The sequence below is a fragment of the Urocitellus parryii genome, chromosome 9, assembly GCF_045843805.1.
Source record: "Urocitellus parryii isolate mUroPar1 chromosome 9, mUroPar1.hap1, whole genome shotgun sequence".
Lineage (NCBI taxonomy): Eukaryota > Metazoa > Chordata > Mammalia > Rodentia > Sciuridae > Urocitellus > Urocitellus parryii.
In genome coordinates this window covers 74,805,571-74,822,105 of record NC_135539.1, presented here as the reverse complement: position 1 = coordinate 74,822,105, position 16,535 = coordinate 74,805,571, and the positions used below count along the sequence as shown (strand labels likewise).

General features: G+C 42.9%; 1 protein-coding gene across 1 annotated transcript; it reads left to right on the top strand.

The window, feature by feature from the left end:
• The first annotated feature begins 15,362 nt into the window (after positions 1–15,362).
• Positions 15,363–15,866, top strand: Ucn3 (urocortin 3). The gene has a single exon (XM_026391843.2). It carries the CDS (start codon positions 15,363–15,365, stop codon positions 15,864–15,866), a length of 504 nt encoding a protein of 167 aa, XP_026247628.2.
• Positions 15,867–16,535: the final 669 nt, after the last annotated feature.

Here is a 16,535-nt window from a genome sequence, read left to right as displayed (position 1 = left end):
TATTTTTATTTCAATATATAAAGAAGTTATTAAGGGGATAGTTTACCTTTTATTGTATTAGTAAATTAAGTCATTGAACCCTCATGCATATGTCATAACTGAAGCCATCTCAATTTAGCTTAATGCCACTTCAAGTGCTTGATCACCTCATGTGGCTAATGACTACCACCATCCAACACAGTGCAGAGTTGGAGTTCAGAGCAAGAATTTACTAGGAAGATTGTGGTAAGAAGCTCCAGAGCTGTGGACAACCCAACACAGTTTTCCAATCTTTTTTTTTTTTAATTCTATCATGCTAGCCAAATATCTCAATTTCACCAATCCACTAAATTTGTACAAAGACCCAATTTTGTGTTAAGGTATTTTAAAGTTCTTTTCATTTCTATATTTAGTTATTGAGCAACTGCTACACATCAGGCACAACACCGGCCTACAGAGGGACAAAGGGGACGTGTTAAGGGAGGAGCCCTTTGCCTTAGAGCCTAGAAGGAGCAACACATAAATTAAGATCCTGTTATTTGTTAACAGGATACTTGCTATAATGCCTCCCTATTTCTATGAATACTGGAAGACACCAGAGCATGAAAATAAGCATCTATTCTACCAAAGGGTATGTTTAAAGTGCATTGTCTTTTCAATGCAAATGAATCTAAAAGCTGTGCATGAAGAGCCAAAACTATATGATGGGACCAGAGTGCAGAAAGTCAGAGATAAAATCCATACCATTTCTAGCAACCTTTGTAACCTTTGTACCAAAGTCCCACTGAGATTCCTGTTGCCCTCACAGGCCACTATCTCCATATCCCTTCTCATTCAATCCACTGCCCACTTTTCCCAGGTGAAACTTTCTAGTTTGTTGGGGAGACAGACTTTGACTGGCTTTGACTCATGCTTCCTCCAACAAGCTGAACTGATTTAATTACTGAGGATTAGTATTTCTGTTCTAGTAGCGTAACCTTCCCAATGCAATCACTTCCAGTCCTTTCTGATATATGAGTTCTCCAACACTTCTTTCCCAGGATCTGTCAGAGATTGTTTTCAGTGGAATTCACATATTACCTGAAACCAGCAGAGCGGGAACCAGTATGGAAGTTCAGACCTACCTTGTGTCCAGGTACACCATGTTCAAAGAGGTAAAGTGTGTGCTCTGAAGGAACAGAAGGACAGGAAACATGAGAAAGACAAGTGGGAAATATTAGAAATGAAAAAAAAATGTTACATCTGGGAAAACAATAACCAGATAACCTAAGAGCAAATGATTATCGTGCCAGTGAACCTAAAATGTTTCAGATCAAGATAGGTGTCTTGAAGAACCCCTATAGTTCAGGAAATAACAGCAAGAGTTGACAAATTTTGCATCAAAATTTGAAATGTTTCTGAACAACAGAGGGAAAAGTCAGCAGAGTGAAGAGACAGATTATGAACAGGAGAGTAGCTTTGCCAGCTCCCCTTCCAACAGAGATTTGGTATCCAGCATACATGAAGCACTCAAAAAACTTAACACCAAAAAAGGCAAATAACCCAATCAATACATGGACAAATTAACTAGACCCACAATTCTCAAAAGAAGACATATGAATGGCCCATAGTTACATGAAAAAACATTCAACATTGTTAGCCATGAGGGAAATTCAAATCAAAACTACACTGAGATTCCACCTCACCCTAGTCAGAATAGCAAGCATCAAGAATACAAAAATAATAAATTTGAGGGTGTGGTGGGGATGTGGGGGAAAAGGAACTCATACACTGTTGGGAGAAAGGAACTCATACACTGTTGGTGGACGTATATTTGTACAGTCACTATGAAAATTAATAAAGATACTCCTCAAAAAACTCAAAATAGAACTGCCATATGACCCAATTATAACAGTCCTCAGGATATACCCAAAGAAATTTAAGTCAGCATGCTATATAGATACCTGCATACCTAAGTGTGTTGCCACACAATTGTCAATAGCCAGGTTGTAGAATTAGTCTAGGTGCCTGCCAACAGATGAATGGATACATTAAAACAATGTATATATACAAATGGAGTATGATTCAGCCATAGAGAAGAAAATTCTGTTATTTACAGGAAAATGGATAGAACTAGAGATCATCATATTAAACAAAATAAGCCAGACTCAGAAAGACAATTATTTCATACTTTCTCTCATATGTGGAATCTAGATTTTAAAAAACAAAAAAGATGACATAAAAGTAGAATAATGGGACCAGGGAAAGGGAAGAGAAGGAGTCATGGTGAATGATGGAGAATGTAAATGATCAAAATGTTATATGCAACTACAGTGACACAGCCACATCAATGTTTATAGCAGCTCAATTTACAATAGCTAAATTGTGGAACCAACCTAGATGTCCTTCAATATATGAATGAATAAAGAAACTGTGGTATATATACACAATGGAATATTACTCAACATTAAAAGAAAATAAAATTATGGCATTGCAGTAAATGGATGAAGTTGGAGAATATCATGATAATCGAAGGAAACCAATCCCAAGAAACAAAAGGCCAAATTTTTTCTCTGATAAGTGGATGCTGATCCATAATGGGAAGAAGGGAGGAACTCTGGATAGGGAAAGGGGAGTGTGGAAGGGAGGAGGCCGAGGGGTAGGAAATATGGTGGAATGATATGGACATTATTACCCCAGGTACATGTGTGATCACATGAATGGTGTAACTCTAGATCATGTACAACCAGAGAAATGAAGAGTTGTGCTCCATCTGTGTACAGTGAATTGAAATTCATTCTAGCGTCATATATAACTAATTAGAACAAATTTTAAAAGGAATACAAGCAAAAATAAGTGTTGACAAGGATGTGGGGTAAAAGTATACTCATACACTGCTGGTGGGACTGCAAATTGGTGCCACCAATCTGGAAAGCAGTAGGGAGATTCCTCAGAAAACTTGGACTGGAAGCACCATTTGACCCAGCTATCCCGCTTGTCAGTCTATACCCAAAGGACTTAAAATCAGCATACTACAAGGACACAGCCACATCAATGTTTATAGCAGCTCAATTTACATTAGCTAAATTGTGGAACCAACCTAGATGCTCTTCAATAGATGAGTGGATAAAGAAACTGTGGCATATATACACAATGGAATATTGCTCAGCATTAAAAGAGAATAAAATTTTGGCATTTTCAGGTAAAAAAAAAAAGCTATATGTATATTTGATTATGACAAAATGAAACCCACTATTCTGTAGAACTGACATATACTAGTAACAAAAAGAAAGAAAGGAAGGAGACAGACCTACATAGTTGCAAGATTTCTATATTTTATGTGACATTGAGTGATAGTACTCTAAGTCCACTGTATGAAGTCAAATAGATGAATCAAAATGGAATTAAAATATTTTTTCAAATAATCCAAAATAAGGCAGGGGAAAGAGAACAGAGGAACAAAAATCAGAAGAGATAAATGTAAAATGAAATGATAAAAGGTAAATGTCAATCATAATAATAATTATATTAAGCATTAATAAACAGCCCATTTAAAAGCAGAGATCATTAGAATGGGGGATGGGAAGCAAAACTCAGCTATAAGTCATCCATAAGAGACATTCCTTATAAAGGCATTGATAGATTGAAGATAAATTCATATAAAAATATCCTCACAAAAACTTAGCATAAAAAGGCTGAAGAGACTATATTAATATCGGATAAAACAAACTTCAAGAAAAAGAGTATTACCAAGTATATAGAAGGATGTTTGATAATGGCAAAGTTATCAATGAATAAGAAAGACAAAACAATCATAAAAGGGCACAGGCTCGCACTGGGCACAGTGGTGCATACATGGAATCCCAGCTACTTAAGAGGCATGTCACATATTCAAGGCCAGCCTTCACAACTTACTGAGAGCCTGGCTCAAAATCGCAGTCTTAAAAGGGCTGGGGATGGAGCTCAGTGGTTGAGTGCCCCTGGGTTTAATCCCCAGTATCACAAAATAAAGTGGAGGTAAGGACATGCCCTAATCACAGAGCCTCAAAAGAATGTGAAACAAAAATTAATAAAATTATAAGGGGAAAATGAAATTCCTGAATCATAATAGAGGATTTTAACACACTCTCTCAGTAACTGATAGAACAACTAGACAAATATTAGTAAAGATACAGAAGATCTGAACAATACTGTCAACTACTTGGACTAATAGGAAGTTATTGAACACAATACTCAACAACTGAAAAATGTACAATCTTTTTAAGTGCACATGTTACATTCGCCAAGCTAGGTCACAAGCAAACTAAAATCATGCCTAAACAAAACTCAAGGATCTAATCACAGAGTCTATTCTCTGACCACAACAGAAATAAGTTAGACAAAAAAAAATTTAAAAGTATTTAGGGAAAGCCCAAATATATAGAAATTCAATAACACATTTTAAACTATTTATGGAACAAATAAGTAATAACTGCTTTGCAATCCCTCTACCACCCTAGCTTCTCTGGCTGGAGTCCTATAAATCAGATTGACAGATTAATGAGAAAAGAACAGAAGTTTGCTGACCTGTGCACTGTTCATTCACATAGGAGCATGTACAGGTGAGTAACTCTAAAGGGTGGCTAGCACTTGGGCTTATATAGCATCTTATCAAAACAGTAATACATTTTTCAAACAGTGATAAGGCAAAGGAAAAGAACTGGGATTCTACAGGAGCAAATTGTGGGAAGGTATAATGGTAGACAAGAATGGGTTAGCAAGGTATGTTGTGTAGATTCCTCCAGTACTATCTCCAGGCCAAAGAAGTCTCAGGGGATTCATTTCTGTTCTTCTTGGTGGAGGGACACGTTTACAAATTTATATCCTGCATTAAGCAAATATGGAGAAGGCAGAAATCTTTTTTTGGATCTGCTTCTTCTGAATTGCCTTCAGCTTAATGATATGTATGTTACAGTGATACAGTTTGGGCTGCATAGTCCACTACCCTTCATCACAAAAAAAATATTTGAAAATATTTGAACTGAGTGACAATGAAAATACAATCCATCAAAATTTGCAGGATGCAGCTAAAGCAGTACTTAAAGGGGAAAGCATAGCTTTAAATGTAAATAGTAGAGGAAAAAACAAAAATGAAGACTTGATCAACAGATGCAGAAAAGGAAAAACAGGAATTAATTAGAGAAAAAACAGGGCCATAGAAAGCACAATGTGAGAAGACATAAGAAAATCTACTAGTAATCACTATTCAAATAATGTGTTAATGTCTTTGGCTGAAACACAGAGATTTTAGATTTCGTTTTTAAAATTTAAATATAAACCATATACAGAAGAATTTTGACACAAAAAAGTCTGGAATAAATACATCAAATAAATGTTACCTGACAGAAAATTGGGATAGCTATTTTGATGCAGGCAAAGCAGATTTTAAGATATACACACACACAAAAAAAAATTATTTGGGATAAAAAGATTTGCAGCAAAATGACAAAAGGAATCATTTGCATACACCAAACACTTTGGCTGCATAAAGCAAAGCTGGACACACTTACAAAAGAAGAAATAGACAATTCTCAAACACAAGAGGAGATTAACGTTCACTGTTCTTAGAGTAAGAAACCCGACAAAGCAACGTCCATCAGTCAGGGAGAACTGAACATAAGGGGGAAAACGGAACAAGATAGACAGACATGATATTCTGCTTTTAAGCCAAACTTTATCAACTGCCTACACTAGTGGCTTGGCATTGACCTCGTTAGAAAACAAGGGAAAGTACACAAATTCACACTTCGTAAAACAGGAAACAGAAGAGGACTGAGTGACAGCTGAAATCAAATAGCCATGCTGGCCACAGAGGAAAATGAAACTGACTTTCCTGGTTCCAAGGTAAAACTCTTCTCCACAAATCAAGCTTTCTTGCAATTCCCTGATGTCTATTTCCTATATTTTTCCTTTACTGCCAAGCTCAGGCTGGGAGAAAGGAGCGGTATTATTTATGCCAGTATTTTGAGAACTTTGGAGAAAAAGAGCTTTGAATAGATGAGCCATTTCTACTCGTCTATGGAGCAGATCAGCTTTTTCTTCTCACCCTAACTCTCTACAGACTCTCTACAGAGTATTTACCTCCCTCAACAATGTTCTAAATGTTGCTATTAGATTTTTTAAAGATGCCAATGGCTCACCAAGGCCGGAGAGAAGTGCAAGGGAAGCAGCATGGCTTGTTTACATTTCAGGGATGGGTGGGGAGGGAAATCGTTGTTTATTGGAAACGACACCTGGGGGTTTCCTTCACTAATCATCCTCACACCATCCAAGCCTCTCCCCCAACAGATGTCAGCAGAGGCAGTTTTAAGTTGTAAAGCAAACAGTACTACTTCATGAGGCTTTCATCTCCAAGAAAAGTACACTTCCCACTCAGCACTGGCCAGTCTAGGTGGCACTGTGTGTAGAGCTCTGTCTGGGATAGCAAAGGTCAGTGGTCAACTCCAAAGCCAACCCCAGATGGACCAGTGGAACCCAACGAGCCTGCTCTATGTTGCCAGGGGACCCTGGGCTCCAAAGACAGCCACAGCCACACAGCCACACAGATGCCTTGGTTCCAGTAGAGGGTCTGGTCTCAGGGGAAGAGGGTTCTGGGAGGTCCTAAGGAAACAAGACAGATTAACAGGGAAAGAATCCAAGGTTTATTGTCTTTCTAACCCTGCACTCCAAGGCAGTGCCTCTCAACTGTGGGTACTTCTGCCCCCAGGGAACAGGTCTAGAGATCTTTTTGGTTGTCACAAATGGAGGAGGGGATGAGATGGTATGCTACTGGAGTCTAATGCAAGCAGGTAAATATCCTTTTAATGCTCAGGACAGCCCCCACAACAAGGGATTCTTTGGCGCAAATGTCAATCATGCTGAGGTTGAAAACTCTATCCTGAGGGTACCAATGTCTGCATCTTCACAAGACTGGTCCCTGGCATCCAAGAGTTCTTCAGGTAGAAAGCAGAATTAGACAATCTACTCTTGACATTCATAGATTTCATCATCACCTAATTATCTGAAGTGGAAAAGTCAAAAACCTTCCCCCAGACCAGTATATACAAATGAATGAATGAAGTAATGAATTTAGATGAAAATGCAGATCTAGTCTCATGTTACCTCCAATCTCTGGAGAATCCCAGCCCAGACAGCTCTGGAAGAAGAAATGGGAAGGAAGCCCCATCGCACATCTCCATACAGGTTAAAATTGGGGATGGAGAGGTATTTTGGAGCCCTTGTCAAAAGCAGCTCTCCATTTGTTCCCCAAAACACTTGAAGGCATTCGAGAGGTTTGAAAACCTCAGGAGTTCACATCTAGAAGAATCTCACCCCAGGAGCAGCTATGTGGGTAAGGACTGTGGTCTGGACAACAGGCCCAAGAGACCCAGCCATCTCACAGCTCCCTTGTGATCCACTCAGCCCAAGGCTCAAGGTGGACATAAAAACCCTGGGTCCAGTGTGGGGCCTGGTTTTCACCCCACTGTCACCCAGGCCTATGTGATCCTGGCTAGTCACTTTTATGGACTCAGTTTCCTCGACTGTGAACCAAGGGTGAGCCGCCTGAAATCTCCCATATCTCCATGATGGAGGGAATAAAATTTACCCCCTGGACCGGTCTTCAGAGCACTTCTCGGGGTGGACAGGCTCCCAGCATGCTGCTGCCACCTCCCTCCGAGCTGACTCTCTCCCTTGGCTCTGTCCACACAAACCACCACCCTGCCCCTTGCCCGGTGAAGCCCAGCCGCTCCCCTCTCTTAATGCACATAGACCAGTCTGGGGTAGACGAGGCTGCTCCCTGATGAACTACAGCCTCTGGCACATGGAAATTAGATTCTGCTTTTACCTCTCTCTCCTCACCCCCAAGTGCCCTGTATGGACAGGCCCCAACACTTATCCCTGAATTCCTGAGAGCGGGCAGTACCAGCACACACTAGGTGCTCAATAAATATGGGGGTGCATATGTGAGTAAAAAAATCAAGTGATTTCCCATTAAAAGCTCTGGGCACGGCGCATAGGACCAGCACAAACATAATGGGCCATGTAGGTAACCAAGCCAGCACTGCGCAGTCAGAAACTACAGAAATGACAGACAGCAAATGAGCTCCAAACCACTTTCCCCATTTCAAAACAGGTCCTGGTTCCTCCAACAGGAGGGTTCTAGTGAGGGAGATAGATGTAAACGAGGCTGAAATCCTCAGAACTCATATCAGTCATAAAACTCCTGGAAGACACTGCTTCTTAGTTTACCAGTGGGGTTTTTCATTATTATTTTAATGAATGAAGCAAGTTGCTAGGGCAGAAAGGGAAGTGGAGGCGGGGGGAGCGGGAAGGGTAGGAGGGGTCGGGACTACAGAGTACCTGTCATCTCCGTGACGTGGACAGCTGGCTCTGGTTGAATTTTAAATGAAATCTCATCCCAGCATAGACAGCACGTCTGGAATTACTATCCACCCCGTGATCTGTCACTTTTATATAGATACACAAGGGAGTGGAGCGGTTTCCATAGAGAGGGAGGATCACAGCCCCACTTAGGAGCAATACCGGAGGAGAAGGAGCCCCGACCCCAGAGCAGGCAGAAGTTCCAGGGATGTGCCTGGGGCAGATCTCCTGGTCCTGAAGCTGCCCCCACCACCCTGAGAGCTTCACCCACTCCAGAGTGAAGGCCACTCACAGGTAAGTCTGTGGCGGGGACTGACTGATGGAGCATAAAAGTGTTTGCCTCATTGAGAAAGGTGAGAGATGAGAGGAACCAGCGCCCTGGGTGGGAGCCCAAGGGAGTGAGCTGAACTCCAGGCCCAGTCTGTTTTCAGGCAGCAGAAATTGCCTCCAAGAGACCAGGGAAGTTTCTTAGGGGGTAAAATGATCCTGCCCTTGTCGGTGTAAAGTGCTGTTTTGCTAAAGGTAGCAGGTCTAAGGCAGAAGGTGCTCATTCAAATCTATTGTTTCTGAACAGAGTTCAGCTGTGGACATGAAAAACAGTCCTTGGTGAGAGTTTTCAAACTGGGGACAGGGTGGGGTGGCAGGGAAAAGAGAGCACACCACCTGCAAAGCAGTCGGGACACAGGCATTTATTGATGCCAGGAGCCAGAGTCCTTCTCCCTGATGTACCTGAGAGGCAGGTAACGCAGCAGCAGACACAGAGAGGCGAAGTCACTTCAGAGCTTATGGAACCAGCTCAAGGCAAGTAAGAGGCAAGGGAAAATTCTAGCTCAGAGTCCTTTCTGCCTTGCTTCTCCAGGATCACAGGGAATGTTGGATGGTGGGGTATATCTGAAATGACTAAGTGCCACCTGTGGAGACTAGAGGAAGCATAGCATATGGAGGGAGATTTGATGTCTACCTTGGATGTTCAAGTTTTCTGAAAAACCCCATTTGCCATATCCTCCCCGAACATAGCTCTCTAGGAAACACAAACTCTCTTGAGAGTGGAACAAATATTACAATGGCCCTTTATTGTCCATAACAGGACAATTTCCTCCTGGCTGTCGGTGCTCCTCAGGGGAAGGGTATAAACCCTCACTTTTCCTTTCAGGGTGAATTGCTTACAGGTCTGTGTTCATACGAGTCCCACCTAAACCCTCCACACAAGTCTGAAACATTTCAGAAAGCTTTTTTTCTATAATGCTTTTCAAAAGGCTAAAGAGTTCCTTAGGATCTGCAGCCTCAGCTTAAGTGTCTGTAAATGGTTCACTTTGGGGTTCAACTTCTTATCAGTGTCCTCAAACAAACTGGGCCACATGGGGACTAGCTCTGCCTTGGTTTGTACTCCAGGCAAGCTGTAGAATCCGTGCCATTTGTCTCCTGACTTCTCTGCCCCCTGATTGTTTCTCCCCCTGAAAGGTGCTCTGAATGTGAGGCTGGTACCGTCTCTCACTGCCTCTGCCACAGCTCTCGGAATGAACTGTATCTCTTTAAGGCACCCTAGAAGACTCCTGTTTTAAGAACCCAAATGAATGGTTGGGGTTCAGGCACCCACAGAGAAAAACACAGGTGAAGAGTTTTGCCCTGAAATCTAACTACATGATTCTTAGTTACTTCCACGGCTGGAAGCAGGGAAATCTTAATCCTCTGTGTTGTTTCAAGAGGGGGTATAGAAAAAGAGCCGGAAGAATTTGAGAGGAGAAACTTGCTCAGGAATCAGACATTACCTGGGGAGCAAAGTGTGTCTTTTCTTTGTAGAGAGTTTCTTTTCTTTGAACCCGCAAGCCTCAAACAAATCCAAATGAATCCCAAAAAGAAAAGTCCCAGAAAGAAATCAGAGTGTGCCTCCCAGCCCCCAACCTCTCAGTTTGATGGTAAAAATATCCAGGATCACAAAGGGTGCTTATGTTTTAGACAATATAGAGCTAAGATCAGAATAGACTTCAGGGGCTTCCCTATAATTTATAGTTCATAGTTCTAAGTATCTCTCTCTCTGCTTTATAATTTTGCATCTTGCTGAGTATAAGGAGATATCATTCCAAATCCCCATAACCCTATCACAGCCAGAGTCCGGGGTCTGCTGTAGAGGAAGGTCTGTTACCCTTGGCTGCACCAGAACAGAACCACCCAGGACACTTGCTCCCAAACACAGTTGGATTATTTAGACTCTTTGGCATCCCCTCCATGAACAGGCAGCAAGATTATTGGTTGCAACCTCAGACTCTCTGTGGGGTGTGTGTGTGTGTGTGTGTGTGTGTGTGTGTGTAAAATACACTCTGAAAAGATTGTGTGAATACTATGACTTCTCCTCATAGGACCCAGAGATTATTTCCATATAAACAGACATGAACTAGGCTACATTGAATGCCTGGTTCAACCAAAGAGCTTTCACACAAGGGCATTTTAGTTTCTTCTTGCAGCTTCTCTTGATGACAGACTTGGCATTTGAAAAATTAGAAGGTAATGAAATTGACGAAGGCATAATATTTACAAGTTGACCAAAAAACATAGGAAAATGTAAATGAAGAGTTAAAAGGGACCTTGCCTCCCCAGCCCCCATGAATTTCTCAGGTAATTGAGATGAGTGGTATTTCCAGGGGACACATCCAGAGGCTAGCTCAGGGCAAGGGAGAAACCTTCCCAAGTGTTTCCTGGGAAAACTGTAGAAAGGTATTTAGGTAAAACTCCTTCATGTTCAGAGACTTCAATGGACTCCAGGTATGCATGTATGATTTCAAATTTTTAAAAAAAAATATGTGCCTTATGAAGCATTTTTTTCTCTGTGGTATGTAATAGCATGTATTTACAGAAAGGCTATATACCTACAAAGAGAATTTAAAACAGTTGTCCTGCCAAGGGAAAATTGATTTAATTAAGTGCCTAAATATTAATCTGAATTTCAGTTTATTTAACAAATGTTTACCCAGGATAAATATTTACCCTGAAATGGACTTGGACACAGAATGTAATCTGAGTTCTCAGCAATATTTGTGGTTATTGCAGAAAATTCTCGGTGGTTGAGGGTGAATGCAGAACACTGTCCCGGGGAGAGGAAAAGGTCAGGAGGGGAGAACATTGTTCTGCTGCTTCCCTGGATTGCTGCAGATGTTTTATTGGGGGGGGGGAGGGAATGGAAGGAACGTCAAGGTGAGGGGCTGCCCCCCGAAAGCCTCCTATAAACTTCCAGAGTCCGCAGACTTTCACTTGAGGAGAACAGAAATCATTTCCTTCTTCCAGTTCTTTTGGGAGAGGGACTGCTTGCTTTCAAAACTAGGAAAAGAAAGAAATCGAGGGGGGAGAAGAAAGTCATTGGATTCAATCCCCTGCTCTCACAGATGACAACTCTGAGATCCTGGGCATTTAGTCAAGAGCTGGTATAGTGATCCGAGAAAGGAACAGGGAATAAAGGTTTAGAGGAACAGAGAGATGGACGCTTCTCCACAACCTTCTCACCAGTATTAACCCTCTCTAAGCTGGCTGTTTTTAAACTCTTTCAGGGTTCACGAGCCATTCAAAATTGCTCCCAAGCTTTAAGATGCCTTCAAGGCCTACAGCAACTAATCATAGTTCATATCCGATTTATGGAGAATACCTACCTGGATTCTTCCTACTTGGTAAAGCTAAAGTCTGGTTATTGAACACAATATTCAAGGAAAGAATAAGTCTGTTTTCCACAGAAACTGTGGATCCAGCACTGCAAAATGTCCTCCAGGAACTCTGGCCTGAGTCACAAGGAGACAGAGAGGAGTTGGAATGCAAAGAACAGGGGCCCTTGAAGGGTGGTTCACAGACCCGCAACAGCATCACAAGTTCTCAGGCCCATCCCAGATCTGCTGACCCAATAACTCTCTGCATGAGGCCCCACAGTGTGTGTTTGAATGATCCATTCATAAGATTCTAGGGCACTCTGAAGTTGAGAACCACTTGCTTACCTGCACTATGTTAAGGGCAAACGAGCTGCAGAGGTTGAGTTGGAAAGAGCAGTATGCAGCCAGAGGAACAGAAAGTAAGGACACTGACCTGTAGCATCAGACTCTCAGCTGTGTGTGTGGGGGGGGGGGGGGGGGAGGTGGTTAAATACACTCTGAAAAAAGTTGTGCATACCTTAACTTCCCTAAGGGGACCCAGAGATTATTTCCATCTAAACCGACATGAACTAGGCTACATTGAGTGCCTGTTTCAACCAAAGATCCTTCACACAGGGACATTTTAAATTTAATCCTACTCTTGCCCTTTATAAGAGAGTTATTGTTACCCCATTTATCAGATGAGGAAATTGAAATTCACAGAAGCTAAGGAATCTGGCCAAGGCCTTCTGGCAAATAAAGACAAGATGGCATTTAAGCCTAGGTCTAACTCCAGAGTATAGGGATGTCACTGCAGGATGTCACATACCCAAACCTCCCTCGTACACACATTTGGATTATTTAAAGTAATGATCATATATTTTGCCATAAAATATGAAAAATGTTGTTAGATTAAAAAAAAGCTTCGAATTCTTATAAAAATAAAGGAACAAACAGATTATAAAAAGTAGTCCAGAGAAGGAAGATGGCAAGGACACTGAAATAGTCCTAGGAAAGCAACAAATGCTGCAGAGCACTCTCCAAGTGAATAGGGAATGCGCATATGTGCATTTGTGTGTACATGTGTGCATATGGGTGTATGTGTGTATACGTGTGTATGCATGTGTTAAGCATGTATAGGTGTGAGATATGTACGTGTATATGCTTATATGTATACATGTGTATGTACATATGTTTGGGGGAGTGTATTTTGTTGTTGTTTTTTGACTTAGATTGTATGTGTGTGTGTGTGTGTGTGTTGGTAGCAAATGAAAGAGTAGAAATTTAAAAGATCCTCCTTTGGAGAACTAGACACTGGTCTTTTTTAAGAGTCAGTTCTAGTCCCAACCATCATTCACAGCCTAAGAAATGGGAAGGGGCTTGAGTCCCCTCCCACACATGTTTTGGGAAATGGCCCCATCAAGTCACACCAACAGAGCTGCAGAGCTGGGTCTCGAACTTAGGCCTCTTACCACCAGGTCCTCCTGGCACTACGCCACCCTGAGTCTGCAGAAAACAAAACAGTCCAACACCAGCCTGGCACTGCCAAGTACCCAGGAGAATTCCCTTGTTTATTTACTTCTCCAGTTTTTTGTTACAGTTTTTAAAACTCCCATAAGACAAGAATTTCCCTGAGTTCCATAGTTAGCTACTAAATAAATTCCAAGTTCAAGAAAAATACCCAAATGTGAAGTTGAGCCTTTCACTGCGTGTATCTCACAGTCCAGTCCAGGAGGTGGTTCTTTCTGACCATGAGACTAGGGAACAAGTCATGTGAGGTTTCAGTACATCCAGGCCTGAGAGGGGCTGTGTTTGCTTGAGGAAGGATTTAGATAAAATCCAGACATTTGACCCCATGTTTTCTCATGCATGATAAAGGAAGACAATGAAGTAAATAAACTGGAAATAAACTTGCCCACAGACCAGGCAAAGGGGACTGAGGTACAGGTGGGTTCCGCCCCAGGGCACCAGAGGCAAATTCTGCCCATCATACAATTTTCCCAATGGCCACAGATAAGCCTAATTCTGATGACCTGGCACAACCCTGTGCTGTTATTGTAAACAAGACTGGAAAGAGGAGCGTGGATAGCTTAACACGGGCCCTTTTCCTGGGTGAAAAAGAAAGCTGAAGTCCTATCTGATGTGGTTGGGGGTGGGCCAACAGCTATGTATGGTGTTTTAGAGCCTGAACAGTGTGAACTCTGGGGTGAGGGGGTATTGATCTGGAGGGGTATTCACCAGCCCTAGGCTTCTTATTAAAATCAATAAGTAAATAGATTCAAATGGTCACTGTAGGCGATGATCTTCCCTTGCCTCTCAGCACCTCCTTCTCACTCTGGACAACAAGTTTCTTGAACAAGCACCTGGAAGAAGGTGTGCAGCCTCACCCAGAAGGACATGTCCTCAGACAGGGGCTGCTCTGATTGACTCTGGACCATCACCCTCACTCAGTCGGAATAACAACCAGGCACACGGGTATCTATTCAGATGGAGGTCCTGGGACTGGAGAACTTAGGAGCTCTTTGGGAGGCACGTGGTCTCACATAGATACAAAACTGACTTTGCTTCCTGAAAACTATAATAAACCCAACCAAGTTCACAAAGCTTATGGTTCTGAAGAAACTAGGATAATGTAGGAGGGGACCTGTCTTGAAGATCTGCCTCAGAAACAGTGACTAGATGCTCAGGCTAGACATGAAGCAGTAAGAATGTATTCCATCGGCCTTGCCAATGAGGAGGGAACTAAAAGTGTCGTTGCTAGATGTACACCTGTAATGCACACCTGTAACCCCATCTCTGCAGGAAGCTGAGGCAGGAGTTCAAAGCCAGCCTCAGCAACTTAGCAAGTCCCTAAGCAACTTAGTGAAACCCTGTTTCTAAATAAAATATAAAAAAAGTAGGGGAACAGGGATGTTGCTCAGTGGTTAGGCACCCCTAGGTTCAATTACCAGTACCAAAAAAAAAAATCTATTCACCATATTCACCATACTAATAAACCCAGTTAGGCTACTAAGTGCTCATTAACATATTTCTTATTCCCTTTCAGGGCCACTGACTATCCACAAAAGCTGAGTTAAACAAAATCCCTAGATACTAACAAAAATTGATGGTTTTCAAACTTTAGAGATCATCAGAACCATCTGCAGGAGTTGTTAAAACAGGTCACTAGGCCCAAGAGGTTTTGATTTGCTAGTTTGGGGGAAAAACCTGAAAATTGTTTGCATTTCTAACAAATGGGACCAGGCAATGCTGCTGTTACCAGTCTTAGGACCATGCTTTGGAGATCTTTGAGTAGAACACAAACAACCCACCATTGGATGTTGCTCCTTGTCTTTCTGAGGTCTCAGCTCTTCTCACGCCCCTCTCCCACATCCCTCTTTTCTACCCCAGGGAGAGATGTTGGTGCCAGCTCACTTCTTGCTTCTCCTGCTGCTGCTCCTGGGAGACCCGAGGGCCGGCCTCTCCTATAAGTTCTACAGAGCCCGGCCGGTCTTCAACTGCCTCAGTACAGCGCGAGCTGAGGTCAAGCAGAGTCCATGGGAGGACATGGCCCCGCTGAGCAAGAGGAGCTTCCACTCCCTGCCCAGTCAAGACCCGTCTTCAGGAGAAGAGAAGGAGGAGGAGGAGGAAAAGCAGAACAAGGACAAAAGGACTTTCCCAGGCTCTGGGGGTGGGGGTGGAGCTGGAAACACCCGGTACAAATACCTGTCCCAAACCCAGCACAAGGGGAAGCTGTACCAGGACAAGACCAAGAGCGACCGGCGCACCAAGTTCACCCTGTCCCTGGATGTCCCCACCAACATCATGAACATCCTCTTCGACATCGCCAAGGCCAAAAACTTGCGGGCCAAGGCAGCTGCCAATGCCCACCTGATGGCGCAGATTGGGCGGAAGAAGTAGCAGCAGAGGCTGGACAGGAGGGCAGCACGCCAGGCACAGAGGTGGGGGACAGGGACACTGGGGGCTTGTATTTCACAGGCTGCTTCATGGCTGAGCCCCTCTGATCCTTCCTTGCTGCCAACCCAGTCTCCCTTCTCCTCTGTACAGAAGTGCAGTATTGTCCAACCTTCTCAGAGGTCAAAGGTTAAAGTCTCCCCTGTACTTTGTCTCCTTTCTCCTTCCCCATGGCAAGAGGCACAGCTCTCCCACTCCTCTCCAAGCTCCTCCCTGTTGACCCCAGGCCTGAGGAGAGCATCCTGGGCTCCTCTCCAGCCCCCACATCAACCCTGCCACAACAGAGACCAAGAGATGCACTGTCCACCCTCCCTACCTTCTCACCCCATTAAAACCAGTGGCTTCTTGAACTCCTGGCTTGTTTTCAGTTCCTCTTTCTCCCAAGTCTGAGCTTGGAACAAAAAAAGGCTAGTGAGGGAGGGTTCTGCTGAGTCAATTCATCTCTCCAAGACGGGTGGACATGGTTCTGGGAGGTCATAAAAGGAGTAAAGGAAAGTTTGAGAGTCAGTCAGCTTTTGTCATTTTATCCAGAGCCATCTCCTTGGCCAGATCCCATTCAAGGGACACAGCCTGGGATCCATTTTCCATTACACCCCCAGGCTGAAAGAGGGAGGG